Source organism: Passer montanus, unplaced genomic scaffold (genome assembly GCF_014805655.1).
Source record: "Passer montanus isolate IOZ18808 unplaced genomic scaffold, ASM1480565v1 scaffold35, whole genome shotgun sequence".
In the NCBI taxonomy this organism is placed as follows: domain Eukaryota; kingdom Metazoa; phylum Chordata; class Aves; order Passeriformes; family Passeridae; genus Passer; species Passer montanus.
In genome coordinates this window covers 1,903,144-1,920,116 of record NW_024368263.1, presented here as the reverse complement: position 1 = coordinate 1,920,116, position 16,973 = coordinate 1,903,144, and the positions used below count along the sequence as shown (strand labels likewise).

Sequence of the window (16,973 nt, the reverse complement as noted above, 5' to 3'; positions counted from 1 at the left end):
TTGGCACGAGGCTGCCCTGGAGCTGTGTGTGGCACACACAGTGGCTCCCTCCAGCGCCTGGTTGGGTTTGGGGTTGGCTGCCACCTTTAGAAGGTACCTCAGACCCCAGGACATGGTGCAGAGCCCACCCTGTCCCTGCTCCTGGCAGGGCCAAACCCAGAGTGGATCCAGAGAGCAGGGCTGCACCGACCAGGAGCAGGGACCAGATGGGCTTTGCACCACTCACTTGTCCCCAAAATGCATCCCTGTCCCCCAGCAAGCCCGTGTCTGCTTCCTCCTGCTCCATCTGCAGTCAAGGAGCTGTGGACACACAGCAGGACAGGGTGGGCTCTGCTGCTGCTCTACAGGTGGGCAGTCACACTGAAAGAGGGAAGAGGTGGAAATGAAGCAATAAATTTGAATCCCTGCCAGGAAGGTGACACCCTGAGAGCTTCTGGGTGACAACTGGTTTTGGTTTCTACAGTCTGGTGGGGAATATTTAAAGGCTGTTAACTCCTGAGGAGCCCCAGGAGGAGTCTGGCACAGCTGTAATAACAGTTCATGGTACTCACCAAGAGCTTTTGAAAATAGCAGGGCTGACAAAACAGCAACTTCTGGACATGCTGAGGCACACGGTTTATTTATCCCCCAAATGAAATGTCTCTGTCTAAATCCTGCAGCCCCCAGAGCTCCTGCTGGCAGCGGGGAATCCACTGGCGGCTGGCACTGGGTACTGTGTCCGTGCAGGAGGAGGAGTGGCTGTATCTGAGCATCTCTTGGGATGTCAGACCTGATCCCACCATCAACCCCTCTGCTCGTGCAGCCTTCAGCTCCACGCCATGCTGCAGGAGCAGAGGCCACAGCTTTGCACTCAGCCTGTGACTGCAAGGCTCCAAACTCTGCTCCGTGTGTCCCCGACTGCTCCGTGTGTCCCCCCACTCCCCAGGGAGCTGCAGGGCTGTGCCCAGCACCGGGACACCGTGGCACACCTGGATGTGCCAGACCTGCACAAAGACAGATCCCCGAACAGCAGCTGCCACCTGGTGGCACAGGGACAATCTTGATGTCGTGCCAGCCACGCGGACCTGGATTTCAGGGTCACTGAGCAGGCTGGGGCTGCTGCAGCACAGCCCTGCAGTGCTGCTTTCACCCTGGGACACTCTTGCAATCCTGAATCCTGGCTCTTGCCAAGGCTGCTGCAGCTGTAGCTGCTCTCCACAGGCTTTGTTCCATTTGTGCCAGGCTGGAAGCTGGCAGGGAAATGCCACCTCCAACCCTGCCCAGCTTCCTGTGGCCACGCTGGAGCCGATGCCACAAGATCAGGTGGCTCTGGTGGGGCACAGCTGGACTTGTGCCCCAGGGGATGTGTCCTCAGCCAGCCCACAGTGGGACGGGATGCCTCGGTGCAGGGGGATAGGAGCCAAGTGAGGAGGTGACGGGGACCATCAAAGAGCTGCTTTCCTGGCACCAGGAAGGATGTGGCTTTGAGCTTTCTGGGAAACTTCAGGCCACAACAAAGGCTCCAGCCAAGATTATCCCTGATAACATCAAACTCAGCTGTGCTCTGAGAAAAGCCTGGAGGAAACAGGCTCTGGGGAAATCCTCCCGGGAATTTCCTTCCCTTGCCTCCACACCAGGGAAAAGCGTGGGCTGGGGGCTGCCAGCCCATCCCAAAGCCCCCTCACCCACTGGGGAATCCTTGCTCAGTGGGACTCAGCCCCTTCCTGCTTCCCAAAGGACAGAGGAACAAAAGAGGAGGAGGGGGGGAGGGAAAGGTCTAAGAGAAACTTCTTCCAACTTCTGGGGAAGAGAAAAGCCCTATTCAGGCAGGAAGAATGCCCGGTGGAGCCGGTCACTAAGCAACCCACAGCAATGTGGTGTGGCCTGAGGGACAGGCAAGGAGCAAAACTGCCTCACTGCCCACCCACAGCCCACCAGGGAGAGCCTGCAGGGCCTGGGGACAGCCACGCCACCAGGGCCACCTGGGGACAGCGTGCACGGCCACCACGAGGGGCTGAGGCATCCAGCAGGTCCGGAGCTCCTGGCTGCAGGAGTTCCTCCTCAGGCAGCTCTGGGTGGTGACCAGCCTCACTCAGGCCTCCCTGTTTGCTGCTCAGGAAGGATTTCTGCTCTGCCTGGCATTCCCACAGGGCTGCATCACTCCCAGCAGAGGCACCGTGCCTTTCGGACAGCTCGCTGCTCCCACGGGCTCCTGATGTGCACAGCAGCCAGGCACAGGCTACAGCCTCTCCAGAGAAGCTGAATTCTGCATTTTGATTCTCACTGTGGGCGGCTGTCCTTCACAAACAAGCTCAGTGAGACATGAGAAACTGCCCGGCCTCTCTGCAGCACAAGCAAAAAGGGGGAAAGGAAATCAAGCCTGACCAACCCTGCTGACAATCCCGGCTGAAATGCCTTCCTTGGAGCCCAGAGAGTCCCTGGAGACACTGCTGCCCCCCACAAAAACGCTGCAGAAATGGAAAAACACTCACAGCCAAGCAGGTCTGGTGAGTGTGCAGCTGGTTAACCCCAGGGACAGGCTCTGCACCTGCTGGGACACTGGAGGTGGCTTTGTGTTTTTCCACAGTGTCATGGGGGAAACAGCCAGCCCTTCGTGCATTTTCCTTGAATATCTGATGCACTTGGAGAGCAGTTGCTGGGACTAGGGCAAACTTGCCAGGTGTTCACCCACTTCCTCAGGGAGGTGTTTGGCTGGTGCTGATCCCTGTCCTGCAAGGTGAACAGCTGGGGGATGCTCAGGTGTGTCCACACAAGCTGCAGAGCTTCTCCAAATAAGATAACCTCATTGTCCCTCAGTCCTGTACTCTCCTGGCTTTGCCATCTGTTGTATCTCAGCCATTAAACATCAATTCTGGGTGCACTAAATAACCACAACCCACAGGGCTGCACGAAAGATCAGCTTGGCCAAAGTATTGCCATTTATTTTACTTACAAAACCCCTTCCAGGAGGCCAGCACGCTCCAGGTGTGCTGGCTGCAGCTGGGCCCCTCTCAGCACCACGGGGGACAGGCACTTCAGCCAGCAGCAAGGACACATGGCATCCATCCCTGGCCTTGGAGAGCTTCCACCTCTCCTCCCAACAGGACAAACACAGCGCCCTGGGCACAGCTGGGAGCCAAGCGTGACCAAGTCCAGCTATGCAAGGACTTGGCACATCAGGTCCATGCCACAAAATTCACATTTTGTGCAGCCAGGGGAGCCCTGGGGCAAGAGGCAGAGGTACAGGAGGTCTGCTGCACCATGGAGAGCAGCTACCTGCCCTGGAGTTGATGGCACTGCTCCTCTGGAAGTGTCGTAGCAAGGCCACACAGGGTAGCAGAAGTGAAACCCATTCTCTCAAATTAGTCACCTGGATGTGTCCAGTCCATCCTTTTTATCTGCAGGGAGCAGAGTGAGTGCAGCCCTCCCCATCAAGAAATTAAATCAACCTGAAACAAAATCTGTCTTTCCACCTCCATCCATTCCAGCTCCCCAGGGAGTTTGTTTAGACAATACCCAGCTCCAAAATGGGCATTGCTAATGGAGAGGATCCACCCAGAAGAGCAGTGGCCCCAGCCTGAGGAGCATCTCCTTGCAGAGAGAAAACCTGAATTACACCAAGGAGCATAACCTGGATTGTGCTCTCACAATACCCATGCCTACAACAACCAGCAGGAGTCCTGCAGCACAGCCAGGTGGCACTTTGTTGGCAGGCTGCATTTTCCTGTTGGTCTTTGGGTCTGCAGCATTCATACATTTGTTGAAGTGAAATAAGAGAGGTGCTGAAGGAGGGAAATGTCTTTGTGGGGATGAAATGTGCCTGGCAGTCCAGAGCTAACCTTGGCTCTGGTGGTTGTCTTCTGTTCCCAGTGAGGTGTTGTTGAGATTGCCCAGGCAAACTGGCCCTTGCTGCAGTCAGGTTCTCAGGTAAAGTTTCATGATATTCTCATCATGAAGCCTTTTCCACACCTGTTTCTCCAGGTTGAAGTCATGGTTAATGTAGAAAATCAGCTTTTTCCAGTCCTTGTCATAGTAGTGATCCGAGTACTTCTCGTGCCCCTCCGTGATGTAGCCATAGGCACTGACCTGGGAAACATGCAGGGCTCACCAGGGGTGGAGGGAGCAAGTGAAACACAGGACAGAGATGCCAGCTGGGGCTTCTCTGGTGACCCTGTGTGGGGGTCCAGAAGGACCAGCCTGTGAGCACTGGCTCCAGAGATCCTGCTGTCCCCTCACTGCCTCCCTGGGGGTTCGTGTGCTCTAGGTCACAGCAGGCTTCACCATCTCTGTGGGATCCATTTTGGGGCTGTTTCTCACCTTCAGTCTGCTCCTCCACAGCTGACACGAGCCCATACACTCTGGAGGCAGACAGCAGCCACCCCTGCTCTCCTGTGTCCCCTGTCCCCACTCCCAGACAGTTCTGGGTGCAAGAACCACTGTACCCTTACCCTGTCACAGAGATGGAGGGCAGTCAGCAGCAGGAAGGCCCCTGTTGTGGGTCTGTACAGCCTCCAGTAGTGCTTTTCCAAATTTTTGGACTTTAAAAACCTGCAGCAGGAGAGAGGAGAGCACTGAGGAGTTGCTGGCTGTGGTGTTTCAAGCAGGACACCCTTTGTCTCCCTGTGGCTCCTGTGGCCTCTTCCCTCCTTGCAGCAGCTTGGGGCCACCTGAGGCATTTCAGAGAAGCCACGAGTGTGCCCAGAACTCTCCACCACCTGCACTGCCACCTAGGCCCAGCTTTGTGGAAGGGGCAGGTCTTGAAGCAGTGGGGGTAAAGAGGGGATTCATTAAAGGATCTCATAGGTTAAAGCCCACTGCTCTTAACTCTGCCCTTTGCTTCGCAGTGCAGAGGTGGATTTGGGGCTCCCTGGTACATCCTGCTCCCCACCCACATCTAGGAGTGAAAAGAGACACAGGGGAGCTGCAGAGGAATGTCACAAAACCTGCCAGGAGCTGTGGGTATGTCCCACATCTAGGAGTGAAAAGAGACACAGGGGAGCTGCAGAGGAGTGTCACAAAACCTGCCAGGAGCTGCACTGTGTCATGCCAGGAGCTGTTAGGAAAGCAGGAGTAAAGACTGGGAAAAACCAGCATGGAGTCCTCTTGGCCTTGGAAAGGCCCCAGGTGAGAGGGGGGACGGCAGAGCAGGCAGGCAGGGCTGGCCATCTGGCTCCAGCCAAGGCAGCAGCTCTCAAGGACACTGAAGGGCAAAGGCAGCCAAAGCAGGGCACCACAGGAGCTCCTGTTCCTCCATCTCTCAGCCATGTGTGGCCCACGATGGGCAGATCTCATGGTGACAGTGGCCAGCAGGCTTGTGGAAAGGGCTGGACAGGCACAGAAGAGCAGCAGCCAGGCCAGGCAAAGGGGATGCTGCAGAAGAGCCTGTTGTGCTTGAGGGCATAACCAACCTCCAGAGCCTAAAAGGAATCTCTGGAGAGAAAATCTGTTACAGAGCCCTCCTCCAAGGTGCCAAGCAATGGGGAACATGAAAGGCCAGCCCTGAACTAGAGATCAACTATCCTGGCACTTCAGCAGCATTCTTCCTACACCTAAAGTTGCAATTGGCCCTGGGTCTCTTTGGGATGCAGAAAACCAAGCAGTCTGATGGCTGTTGCTTCTCCAGCTCACAAGTTCTGGATGTTTACCCAGCACTAGCACCCCACTGCAGCACCAGAGAGTTCCAGCTGAGCTCTGCTGGTGTGGCTGAACTGTGGGAACAGGGGAGGCAGCTGGGAGGAGAGGCCAGAGACAGAGAGAGATGGTGCTGGCCAGGAAAAACAAGCCTGTTAGAGCACCCAGCCCACAGCTCACCTGTTTTTCATGTATCTGAGGAAATCAGGGTGAACCACCAGGTATTTGTCCATTGTGAAAGCTTCATCGAATTTCTGCCGGGGCTTCTGCCTAAGGACAGGAATGGAGAGACCCAAAACAATCTCCTACACCTCATCACAGCTGCAAAGGATCAGCCCTGGTGCACTTGGTGCTGAGAGGAGGACCACAAACACTGTGAAAATATTCTGTAACATTTCCCACATTACGACAAAGCCTCCATAGCCTGTGTGCATTGCAGAGGAAGAGCTCAGGGAGGAGAGGCAACAAAAGGAGACAGGAATATCAAAAGCATGTGTTTGTATAGGCAAAAATTAGTGAAACCAGGCCTTCATCCACGAGCAGGCCACACCAGACCAGCCAGCAGCGTGTGTTCATCCCCAAAAACCACAAAGCTTTCTCGAAGCTCTGGCCACACATCATTGAAATGTGTGATGGAGGTGTATTGACCACGCTCACAGCTGTGAAAATTAGAGATTTCTGTCTGCCAGGGGAGGGAGGCTTTACCAGCCTGGTCCTCCACAGGGCTGAGCACTGGGAGAGGAAAAGAGCCCAAGAGAGAGCTCGTCACTGGAGGGGTGGAGGGGGCTCTAGTTTGTTTTACCTGCCAAGGTTCAAGAATCCTTTCCTGATGTGCTTGTTCAGCAGAAGAGCCTTCAGCCACTCATAGTCTCTTGCTCCCTCCAGGAAGTGAATGTATCTGACGTGCTAAGAAAATAAGTGAGTATTAGTGAACAGCGCTTCCAAAAAAATGCAAGCAGACGTCTGGGGTCACTGAGTTCCTTGGGCACACATCTTCAGTCTGCAGCTCTCAACCAGCCCACAGCAACAAAATAGAGAAAACCTCTGAGGTGCAGCTCCTTCTACATGCCACAAGGCTGTGGATGTGACAGAGAGAAAGAATTAAAATAGTGCTTTGAGAAGGCTGAGAGAAAGAATTAAAATAGTGGAGCTGGTGTTTTGAACAGCTGTTTTCTCGTAAGATGTTTACCAAAGGGTGTCTTCTTAATTAGCCAATGGTGTGAAGGGGTGTTAATTAAGTGACCAATCAAGTCCACCTGTATCAGAACAGTATATAAAGAGAATGAGTTTCTAATAAACTTGAATCAGCCTGCTGAAGAGAGTTCATGTGTCGCCTTCACTCCCATTCCTGGCTCAAAGGTGACACAAGGCTGGGTGGCAATGACACAACTTGCCAGTGCAAACACTCACAGTGAGCCAAGGCAGGGCTGGTTCCCTCCTGGGGATAATGCTAAAGGGCTGCCTCAGCCCCTTTGCTCCTCGTGGCAAGAGCAGAACTGAAGCACACACACAAACAGCATCCTGCTAAAGCTGTGCGTGCACACAGCAGGACCTCACTCACTTCATCCCACGGGATCCTGCTGAACCCTCTGTGTCCCAAGATCTGAAGAGAGGAAACCAGGGAGAAGGCCGTGAATCCATAGAAGGAGGTTTTTGTTCCCACATCTTTTTCATAACCCTTGATTACAGCCCCGCTGACCCTGGCAAAGGAAATCAAACAGAGGAGCAGAGTTAGGTGACCACTGAAACCCCTCCCATGCACATTCCTAATAGGAAAAGACAGGTTAGCCTGGAGGAAGGGTAGACTAGCCCATTCTGCAGGAGAGCCCCAGCTGTGGAGATGGCTCTTTGTGACCACAGGCTTTGGATATTGAGTAACTTTCCAATTATTTTTGGACTTTTTATCTCCTGCCAGCCATCATTTTGGCACTTGGGAATGAGTGGAATACTAGAAGAGATGAAGTGCTCCAGCCACAGTTAGGGGCAAGCCACAGTAAGCTAGCTGTGCATCTTCTGAGAAGGAAAGCAGCCTTACCTGAAGACATAGTCATGGGAGTCAATCTCCTGGCCCATCCCAGAGTTATTCAGAATTCCTCCATTCCCCACAACAGCACAGCTGATGCACGTGGGCATGCTGCTGTCATGGTTGGCCAGGAGCAGCTGCTGGTGGGGCTTTGGGGGCAGCAGGGATATGACCTCCTTTACCACTGTGAAGCAAACACAGTGGTGAGTTATCAAGAGCCTTGGGATGGTCACAGTGAAACCACCAGAGTTTCCACCATGAGATCCTCCTAGACTGATGCCTTTGATGGGGAGATGCTGCAAACCTCCAGCTACTCAGGATAAGGTTCCTGTTAGGAGTCTGAAATTCCCATCCTGACAAGCCCTGAGGGACTCACGTGAATAATTCAGGTCCATGAAGCCATAGGGGGGTATAAAATGCTCCAGGCGGTTCCATTCACTGTCACTGAAGTATCTCTGGTCCATGAAGAGTGTGATGTTGGGCAGGAAAAGATCCCGCAGCCAGGCAGACTTGGCAGCCCTGGCCCTCACTGATTCAGAGCAGGTCTTGAAAAGCAAAAAGGAAAAACAGTAATGACTGATGAGCAGAGGTGATAAACCTGACTGTGTGCCAGTGCCTGTGTTCCTGCCTGTGGCAGGACCAAAGGGAAACACAGAAACTCCAGTGGTACCATTCCCCTCATGATCCCCACCACCAGAACATGAAACACAATTTTAGCCCTACATCCATAACCAGCTGGTGAAAAGTCACCTACAAGGGAGCCAGGATGACTCCAAGCCTCTGAGACTTTCCTCTTCAGAACAACAGGCCTGTTTTACTGTTTCAAATGTTTCAAATATTTTAAATGTTTTGAATGTTTCACTGTTTAAAATATTTTACTGTTTTAAATGTTTTACTGGCTTTGGGCCCCATTAGCTGATGCAAATTGACATTTGTAATAGGTCTAACCTAAATGCATCAAATAAAGCTGTCAGCACTAGGAATATGCTGCAATAACATATACATGCTACAATGAGCAGTCCCTGTTGGCAATGCACCTCACAAGGTCCTAAGAGTCCACCCAAGGAAACACTGATGAACAAATGAAACCAGATCAGCATTGCCACTCCCTTTAAGGGTAAGAAAAAATGTGCAACAACTTGTTCAATGTCATAAATAAATCAGTGAAATGTGCAGCTGAGAAGGGAATCCAAGCCAGCTTATCCTACAAGGGAGGTCTCACTGCAGCTGGCAAGAGTGAGGCTGTGTGTGCAGATGGAAAGCAAACAGCTCCACTACACTGAATTTTCTGCTGAGTCAATTTGAGCTCTGCTTTCTTAGACACCTTCCCCAAGGAAGACAAAGACTGAAAGACAAAATAGAGACCAAATGGACCCTCGTGCCCAGCTCAAATCCCCTGCATTGCCAAAGCCCTGCTGAGTGCTCCATGGCTGAGCTGTGCATGAGGATGGGCATGAGGACAACAGCCCTGTCACAGCCTGAGGAGACAGCCCTCATTCTGCCTGTCACCACAGGAGCACACTGAGCACAGCACTGTCAAGGGCTTCATGATGGCATCATTTCACTCACAGCCTATTTCATGTCCAGAAACAGGGACATCCCTGTCCTGCTCAAGCAGGTACTGTCCAAGGCTTGGTACTTGTGCCTCCAGAGCTGGATGGGATCAGTACCATAGAAACAAGGGAAAACTCTGATCATGCAGGAAATTAAGGAGGGAGAGTGTTCCTAATGACTCCCTCTCTCTGCAGAATTACAGATCAGGTCTGGGAGTGAGACACAACATCTGACCCACCTGTTCAAGCCTTCCAGAAACAAGGGTGCCAGGGAAAACTGCTCTGGGTAAGCTTTACAAAGACTTACCAGCATAGGATGGGGGCCAGAGACAGTATGAGACACCACAACCTCTCCCAGCTGCTTGCTGAGAACTTTGCTGGAGTTTACTACTTTCCTAAAGGCCCTGTTCCTGGATATTAGTAATTAAGAGATGCTCAAATTTAATTAACCTGTGTCTTCATCTGAATGCAGATGTTGTATATAGGGGTCTTGTTGTCTGGGTTCCCAGCAACATCTGCATATACCAGTGAGTGCCCTACCAGCTCTGAAATCATCCCCAGCTGCAAAGGGCACACATGCCCGGGGCAGCAGACAGGGAGGTCAGTGGGGAGGCACCGTTCCTGGTGACCATCTGCACCACCCCACCTACCGAGGGTGGGGATGAGTTATCCAGCAGGTACTGATCCTCAAAGTCCCACTTTGGCTCAGATGTGAAGTTAGCAGAGCTCAGTTTCCTCTTCTGTGTCACAGCAGCCTGAGGAGCAGGTCTTACAGTTTTCATTGATGCAGGAGGTGCTTTGGGTTTTGCTTGGTCTGTGGTTGTGCTGTTCTCATGTGCTCCCTTCACCCCTGAGGATGGTTTCACTGTTGTCTTCTCCTTGCCTCCCTTCTCCCTGGGAAGTGGTTTCACTGTTGTCTTTTCCTTGGCTTCTTCCACCCATGGAGTTGGCCTCACTGTTGTTTTACCCTTGTTTCCCTGCACCATAGGGGTTGTATTCACTGTTGTCTTCTTGATTCCCTCCAGCTGGGGTGGTGGTTTCACAGCCATGTTCTCCTTTGCTTCCTTAACGCTCATAACTGGTTTCACTTTTTCCTTCTGCTCCTCCTTTCCTGTCCATCTTGGTGTCTTCTCCACCACATCTTTGAGTGTTATGATGTGTCCTCCCAAAGTCACCTTTAAAATGCTGCTGGAGTTCCCATTATTATCAGAATAGTTTAAACCCTGTTGCTCTTGGGGGTCCACTTGTTCTGTCTCTGGGTCATGTTGGAAAATGTTCAATTTCCTGCATGCAATCAAAGGAAAAGCAGATACATCACACACACTTAACACTGAACACCCTTCCGCTCATTTCTAGTGCTCTTGACTCTCAGCCTCTCTCTGTGCTTTAGAGCAATTTCATTTTAAACTTTGCCAAAATGTTACTCAACTTCCTGCACCATTCTAGCCTGAATATCGCTTATCTCCCCAGCAGGCAAATCCCAGAGGCACACACATTCTCTCCTCAGCACTTGGCACACGAAACATTCTCACTGGCAGGAACAGCCAACCAGTACAGCCCAGTTTGCCACGCACTGGGCAGGCCCCCTGGCAACGTCCCCGGAGCACTGCGGGGTTGGTTTGGAGATCCTGGGCTCAGGACGTGCCCCCACCATGGAGCAGCCATCTGCCTCTCCCCTCTGCCAGCAGAGCCCTGTGATTCAGCAGCAGAGCATGAAGATCTTCCAGAACTCAGGAAGGGAAGTCTGAGAAGAAGTGAAACTCACTTCTTTACCCTACATCACCTCTTGAGCTTTGGGGACCACAGGGCATTTCTTTCTCTTTTCTTCTGCCTTGGTCAGGTAATGCAAAGGCATCACACTCACCAGGCACGTGTCTGAAGGCAGACACTGTGAAGCTATTAAAATGCAAAATCTCTACATTTTTAGCACTTGCCTCTAATACTGCAGCTGCCCTGTTGCCTGATTCAGAGGCACAGGCAGGTACAAGGTTGTCACAGGAGGACACATCTGCCAGCAGCAGAAGAGCCACCTGCAACATGACTGTGCTGAAACCCAGAAAAAAAAATCAAGGCAGAAGTGGTGGTGAGTTTTGTCCTAAACATTCCCTCTTCTCTGAGTATGGCTGGGGGGTAGAACAGGAAAAAGGAAGGTGAACAATATCTGCAGCTGAGCTTTTGTGTACAGCAAAGCTTTTCAGGATAAACCATGGCTGTGGCAGTCTGATCCCACACTCACGTTCAGCCTTTGCATGACGCACTTGTTTCGGAACGCTGCGGACTGCTCCTGAAGTGACAAATGGGACAAAAAGCACTTCTGCAGATAACAGGCTGCAGATAGCAGCTCAGTTGCTGCTGAAATTTGATGGGTGTTATACCACTCTGAAAGCGTTCAGGAAATGATCAGCTAAGGAGGCTTTTAAAAATCGTTTCGTACCAGATAAATGCATGAACCTTTCCAAGGCTAAAAAAGCTTGTAGCAAATGGCCTTTCAGCTCTGCCTCTCTCATAATCATTAGCCAGTTTCAACCAAGTGTGCAACATGTTCTTTCTATCATAGTGCTTCATGTGTAAACTTACTGTCACTGTTTACTGCCCAATAGGAGGAAAGATTTTATATGGACACTCTAAATAAAGAGAAATTTGGTAAGGTAGCTCAGGCAGATCTTAAATCCCTTGGAGAACTTCTGTTGTATTTTTAACACGATGTTTAAAACTTCGAAATGAAAGTGTAGAGAACAAATGAAACAGGAGTTTCAATATGAGAAACCATCCTCCACTCCAGGCTTTCCCTAAGAGCTGTCTTGCAGGGCAGATTCCACCTCAGTCTGTTACACTTCAAATGCTGTGCCAGAGACCAAAATGTAAAACCGAGGACTCCTCACATCCCAAACTTGCTGCCTGCAGTCAGGCCCACATGGCCAGGCACTTGTGCTTACACAGGACCCTGCTCTCCTGAACAGCATTTTAAATCCAGATAAATTGTCAAAGCAGCTCGGTGAATTTCAGGCTCTAGAGTCCAGCTGGCAAACAACTGCAGAAGCTCAATGACATTTACTGTCATTTTCTTCCCCTTTTACAAAGCCCAAGGACAAATAGAGGATAAAGCCATGAAAATACTGCTTTGTGTATTCTACGTGGCATACAAGGTACAGAAATAGAACTGCCACACAGACAACCACACACAGCTCGTATCTTGTTATGTTTTATTTAAGTTGTACAAATACAGGCATTTCCATTCTCTGAAACTACAGTAGAAGGAGATGGCTTCAAGCAGCTAAATATGGAGAGCCACTTTTTCCAGCTCTGCCACTGATGGGCTCTGGGATCAAGGAGAGCTCCACTTCTCTACACCTCCTCCTTCTCTCCTTTCCCTCCCACCTCCCTTGTGCAGGTTCCAACCTCTCCAAATCTGACAGCTGTCCTCAAAGCAAGGTCTCAAGCTGCTAGAGCTGAGCTGAACTCAAGTCACCTCCAGAAGAGCTGCAGATGTTCCCAGCCTCACTCCCCTTGCCTGCCCCCATAGCACCAGCCCAGACATTCAGCTGAGAACCAACCCAACCCAGCCAAGCCATGTGAGCTTCCTGGGAGAGCTGGGACCAGGTGAGGGTGGTGGGGAGGCTGGGGAGTGGTGCTTCTTATCTACCAACACATCCATGAGCCATACCTGTACTGGGAAAGGCTCAGATCCCTGCACGGGTTCATGCAAGGAGCAGTGCTCCCTGCCAGTGATGCTGGAGACATTTCACTGCAATTCCCTCCAAACCCATTCCTGTAGGATTTACTTGACCATTTATATAAAATAGATATCAATATATCGTGTCTACATGACATTGGTGTGGCAGCATGCAGCGCATTTTGTGTTAGGAATCAGCTGCTGAACTTGCCGTAAATTCAAAGCCATCCCACCAAATTCACCGTCCACCAACACAATCTGGATTAGGGCTGAATAAGGTCCTTCTGGGAGCCAACAGGAAAAGCAAATACTGTGTAGTGCCAAAGTATGAAAACACGTAGGACTACTGAAGCAAAAGCTGCTTTACACAGCTACAAAAGAAAGCCCTGGAAAACAGTGAGCCAAAAGAGGCAGGTTTTGACTGTGGATCTTCCACCAGAACGTTCTGCTAAAGCAAAGTGGTCACCTAACTTGGATCAGAAGTGCAAGTTTCAGGGTAAAAAAGACAGAGACAGAGAGAGAAAGCGAGCACAAGCACCCACACCGGGCAGAGAGTGCCACAAAGGAACAGGTGCCTTACCTGAAAATCTTCGTCTTCGCCAAGTCAAACAAAGATCTGGAATTACCAAAGAAGAGGCAGAACTGCGTTACAGCAATGAGGCAAAGCAGGGCTTTGGCAATTTTGGGGAGCCTTATCCTGGGGCAGCGCATGGTGAGGTGCCCGTGGGTGGCAGAGGCGCTGGCCAGGCACCGCCTCACCAGGGTGTGTGGAAGGACTGGGCTGGCAGCGATGGACAGACACGGGGAGATGACTCAGTGATCAAAATCCGGTTTTATTGTGGGACACAAATGTTTATGTACTGTTTCAGGGAGACCAGTAATGTGTACTACAATGATTAGGTTGAAATCGCACAGACAAACTTATGCATATAACAACATCTCTTGCTTGCAGAGTTTAATGGGATTTTCTTTTTCTGGTGATTTGATCTTTCAGTTTGATTTAATCTTCTTGCAATCTAGGTCTAATTTTCAAAGTTCCATTTGCTTTTGCCAAGGTATCATCTTATCAAATCTCTTATGTTGACCATGATCTGTCTTGTGTCCCCCAACATTCCAGCACTCCCCTTTCCCTTTTGACTAAATGGTCTTCTTAATTAATCTCTGCACACACTGAAAGGTATCATGATTAATACAATTATTATCAAAATTACCACATACCTACCTATCCTAAAAAGAATCTTTTAGCTAAAAACTCCAGCCACTAAAAGGCTCAGGCTTGATCTTTATTAACTAAAAACATTTCTGATGGCAGCTGCACTACTGGATTTAGAAAGGCTGCCAGAAGTGTAATTGTACCAAAAGGTTTGATTCTCATACACGGGATGATAGGGAGAAACATCTCAAGCTTCAGACTGATTTCTTCCCATGTATTTAAAATTAACATAACAATGCAATTTCACAGAACCCAGGAACTCTAGTTCTTGGGGTTCCACCAATGATGTTTCAGGAGGGTAGAGGATCCAGTTTAATATGATTTGGTTTGCTTTAAAAATATTTTAGTGTAAATATTAGTGTAAAATTCTGGAGGAGCTATATTTCCCCTAATTTTTTGTGTAAATATTAGTGTAAAGTTCTGAAGGAGCTATATTCCCCCCTAATGTTTTGGTTTTTAATAACATGTGTGTTTCTCATTATGAACATGAAGGCAACATAAAAGCATAACAATATATAATAAAACAATCAACTTATATTAAGTAAAGGTAAATCAGGTAATAGATACAGTAAGTAGCATTTGAAAAACAGAATGGTGATTTAAAACAATGCCTTATCAATTTCTTTAATATTGTATTATTGCTTAGATCTGTAGTAATTGGCAAGCTTTATTTTTTAAAGTGAGGGCTTGGAAAATCATTCCTGAGTAAGACTTCCAAGTTCACCTTAAAAGGTCCAAATTTGGTAAGTCAAAATTATTTTAATATCATTTTGGTGCAGAAAATTTTCTCTACTAGTTAAGGCCAGGACTTGGCCAGGGTCCTTTTAACTGGAAGAGGTTTTTTAATGTATTTTAGAAATCTCTTAGTAATAGTAGTTAGAAAAATAATATATGTCTTCTAAATAGCTATACAACAATAAGTGAAGGTTTGTGAAGTAGCTTTCTCATTTATCGTTAGTTAGTCAGTGGTACCATAAACAAATAGCAAATGTAATGCCTGTTATAAAAAAGTAATGCTTGTTATAAAAAGTCAGTGAATTCACATCACAAGATTAACAACATAATCAGGGTTACTTAATATATCAGTAGAAACTGTCTTAAGAAATTGAGGTTATATTTTTCTAGACATATATGACATTAAAGCAAAAAAGTAAAAGAAAGCATTAAATAACTCATAACTAATTACAGTCATAATTTGGAATTGTTTCTCATTCTTCAGTATTATTTATTAAAAATAAAATTGTTCTTATTGCTATAGTAAAAAAGCTGTATCTTGTCATTTAAATGATCAAATTTTGACAAAAATTCAGGCTTTATGTCGTTCACTTTTATAGCAAAGGAATTATATCTTGTAATTCAAACATGTATGCTTCAAAAAATCTTAAAATCAACTTCAGTAAAACTTAACCTTAATCAAGTATCTGTAAAAGAACTTAAAGTTAACATCACTGAGACTAAACAAAAATCAATCTTAACAAGAATTAACTTATTTGTCATATAACAGTTAAACATCAGAGTAAACAACATTCAAGGAAACAACTGCACTGAAACCTTTACAGTAAAATTACCTTGTTAGAACTATGGAGTAAAAAGCAAGCACTTAACAATGCTGACAGTGGAGTTAAGTCTCAAAAAATCATTACAGATAAAGTTCAAGATTTGTCTTGAATATGAGGTAAAGAATCTTGAATTTAAAACTTACCTAATTCCTCTTTGTGAACGATGTAGTTTTGTTATGTTAGTAATATGTAAAAAGATACCACCTTTATACTAACACCTTTGAATTTTTTCTAGTAACAATCTTGTAATAAATGTATCAAATTTGTGCCCAAATAAATGTAATAAATATATTCATACTTAGGAATATATATATATATATCTCGAATCATGCTTTAGAATATTGTACAAAAAGCACCCAGGTTTTTAGAAATCTCACACAAGGGTTGAGAAACTGGTTACCTCACTAGATTGTAGCACACACAGGTGTTCACTGAATAAAAGTCCAAATTAGCAAGCAAAGGGAATAGCTCCTGTGGAAATTCAGGATATAGCTCCTGTGGAAATTCAGGGTATAGCTCCTACAGAAATTCTGAGTCAACCTTGGAGTGCCCAAGCCATCATCGGCCGACACCGACGAGATGCGAATGCCCCGTTCCCGTAACTCGTGTTTTACATGTGTCATTTCCTGGACACGGCATTGTTTGTCCCAAGGCAGCTTTGTCCGAGCAGGAGACGGGATTTCTCCAACACCGGATGGGGACAGGGGATTACATGAATATTCAAATCCTTCCCTGGACACTTTTTTGTCTACTCAAAGATAGAATTCTCTGGACAGGGGATGAGGACCATATGAATATTTGAAGAAAGAGAAAGAAACAAAGGAAACCTAGCTTTGGGCAAGAGAAACAGTATATAACCACAGCTCATCAAACTTCACAGGTCTGAGGTGAGAAGGGGTCAGACCTGTGTTCACCCAGGGTCGAGTCCCGGGCTCAACGCTGTCCCTTTGATTGTGGCTGGCATATTTTGTATTTTGATTCATGAAATAAAATCTATTCCCTTTTATTTTAATCTGGCTTTCTCAAATTATTGATTTGGCCTGATCTGGTTGTTGCCTATAGCAATCCTATTAAAAATCACAAATCACAAGTGACTAAAATTAGAGGGTAAATCTCAACACTGGCTGGTGCCAGGCAGGATGGGGGGGGCAAACCCCCTGCAGCAGCTTTAAAGATTGCTTGTAGGATAGATTTAAGTTTGGCTTAGTAAGAGTAATGGCATACAAACATTGAAGGCTAAACCAAAAGAGATGTAGTTATACAGTAATAAATAGCTGTGCCAAAAAATTCACAACAAAATAGGTTGTTAAAAAACAAGGCAAGTAACAGGAAAGCTGGCCAG

The 16,973-nt window shown here is 48.1% G+C and overlaps 1 protein-coding gene across 5 annotated transcripts; it reads right to left on the bottom strand.

Annotated features, from left to right (window-relative positions):
• Positions 1–1,742: 1,742 nt before the first annotated feature.
• Positions 1,743–16,161, bottom strand: ST6GALNAC1 (ST6 N-acetylgalactosaminide alpha-2,6-sialyltransferase 1). 5 transcript variants are annotated; one of them, XM_039716407.1, is made up of 10 exons: positions 15,775–16,161; positions 13,440–14,020; positions 9,837–10,470; positions 8,010–8,178; positions 7,646–7,817; positions 7,172–7,310; positions 6,413–6,516; positions 5,791–5,880; positions 4,428–4,527; positions 1,743–4,065 (listed from the first exon to the last, which is right to left on the bottom strand). In XM_039716407.1, the coding sequence occupies exons 2-10, from the start codon at positions 13,568–13,570 to the stop codon at positions 3,895–3,897; spliced, it is 1,710 nt and encodes a 569-aa protein (XP_039572341.1). In that variant the 5' UTR covers positions 13,571–14,020; positions 15,775–16,161; the 3' UTR covers positions 1,743–3,894. The 5 variants fall into 5 exon arrangements, with proteins under 5 accessions (XP_039572341.1, XP_039572342.1, XP_039572343.1 ...); XM_039716408.1 differs by having other exon boundaries at positions 13,440–14,029; positions 16,032–16,161; XM_039716409.1 differs by having other exon boundaries at positions 16,032–16,161.
• Between the last annotated feature and the right edge of the window lie 812 nt (positions 16,162–16,973).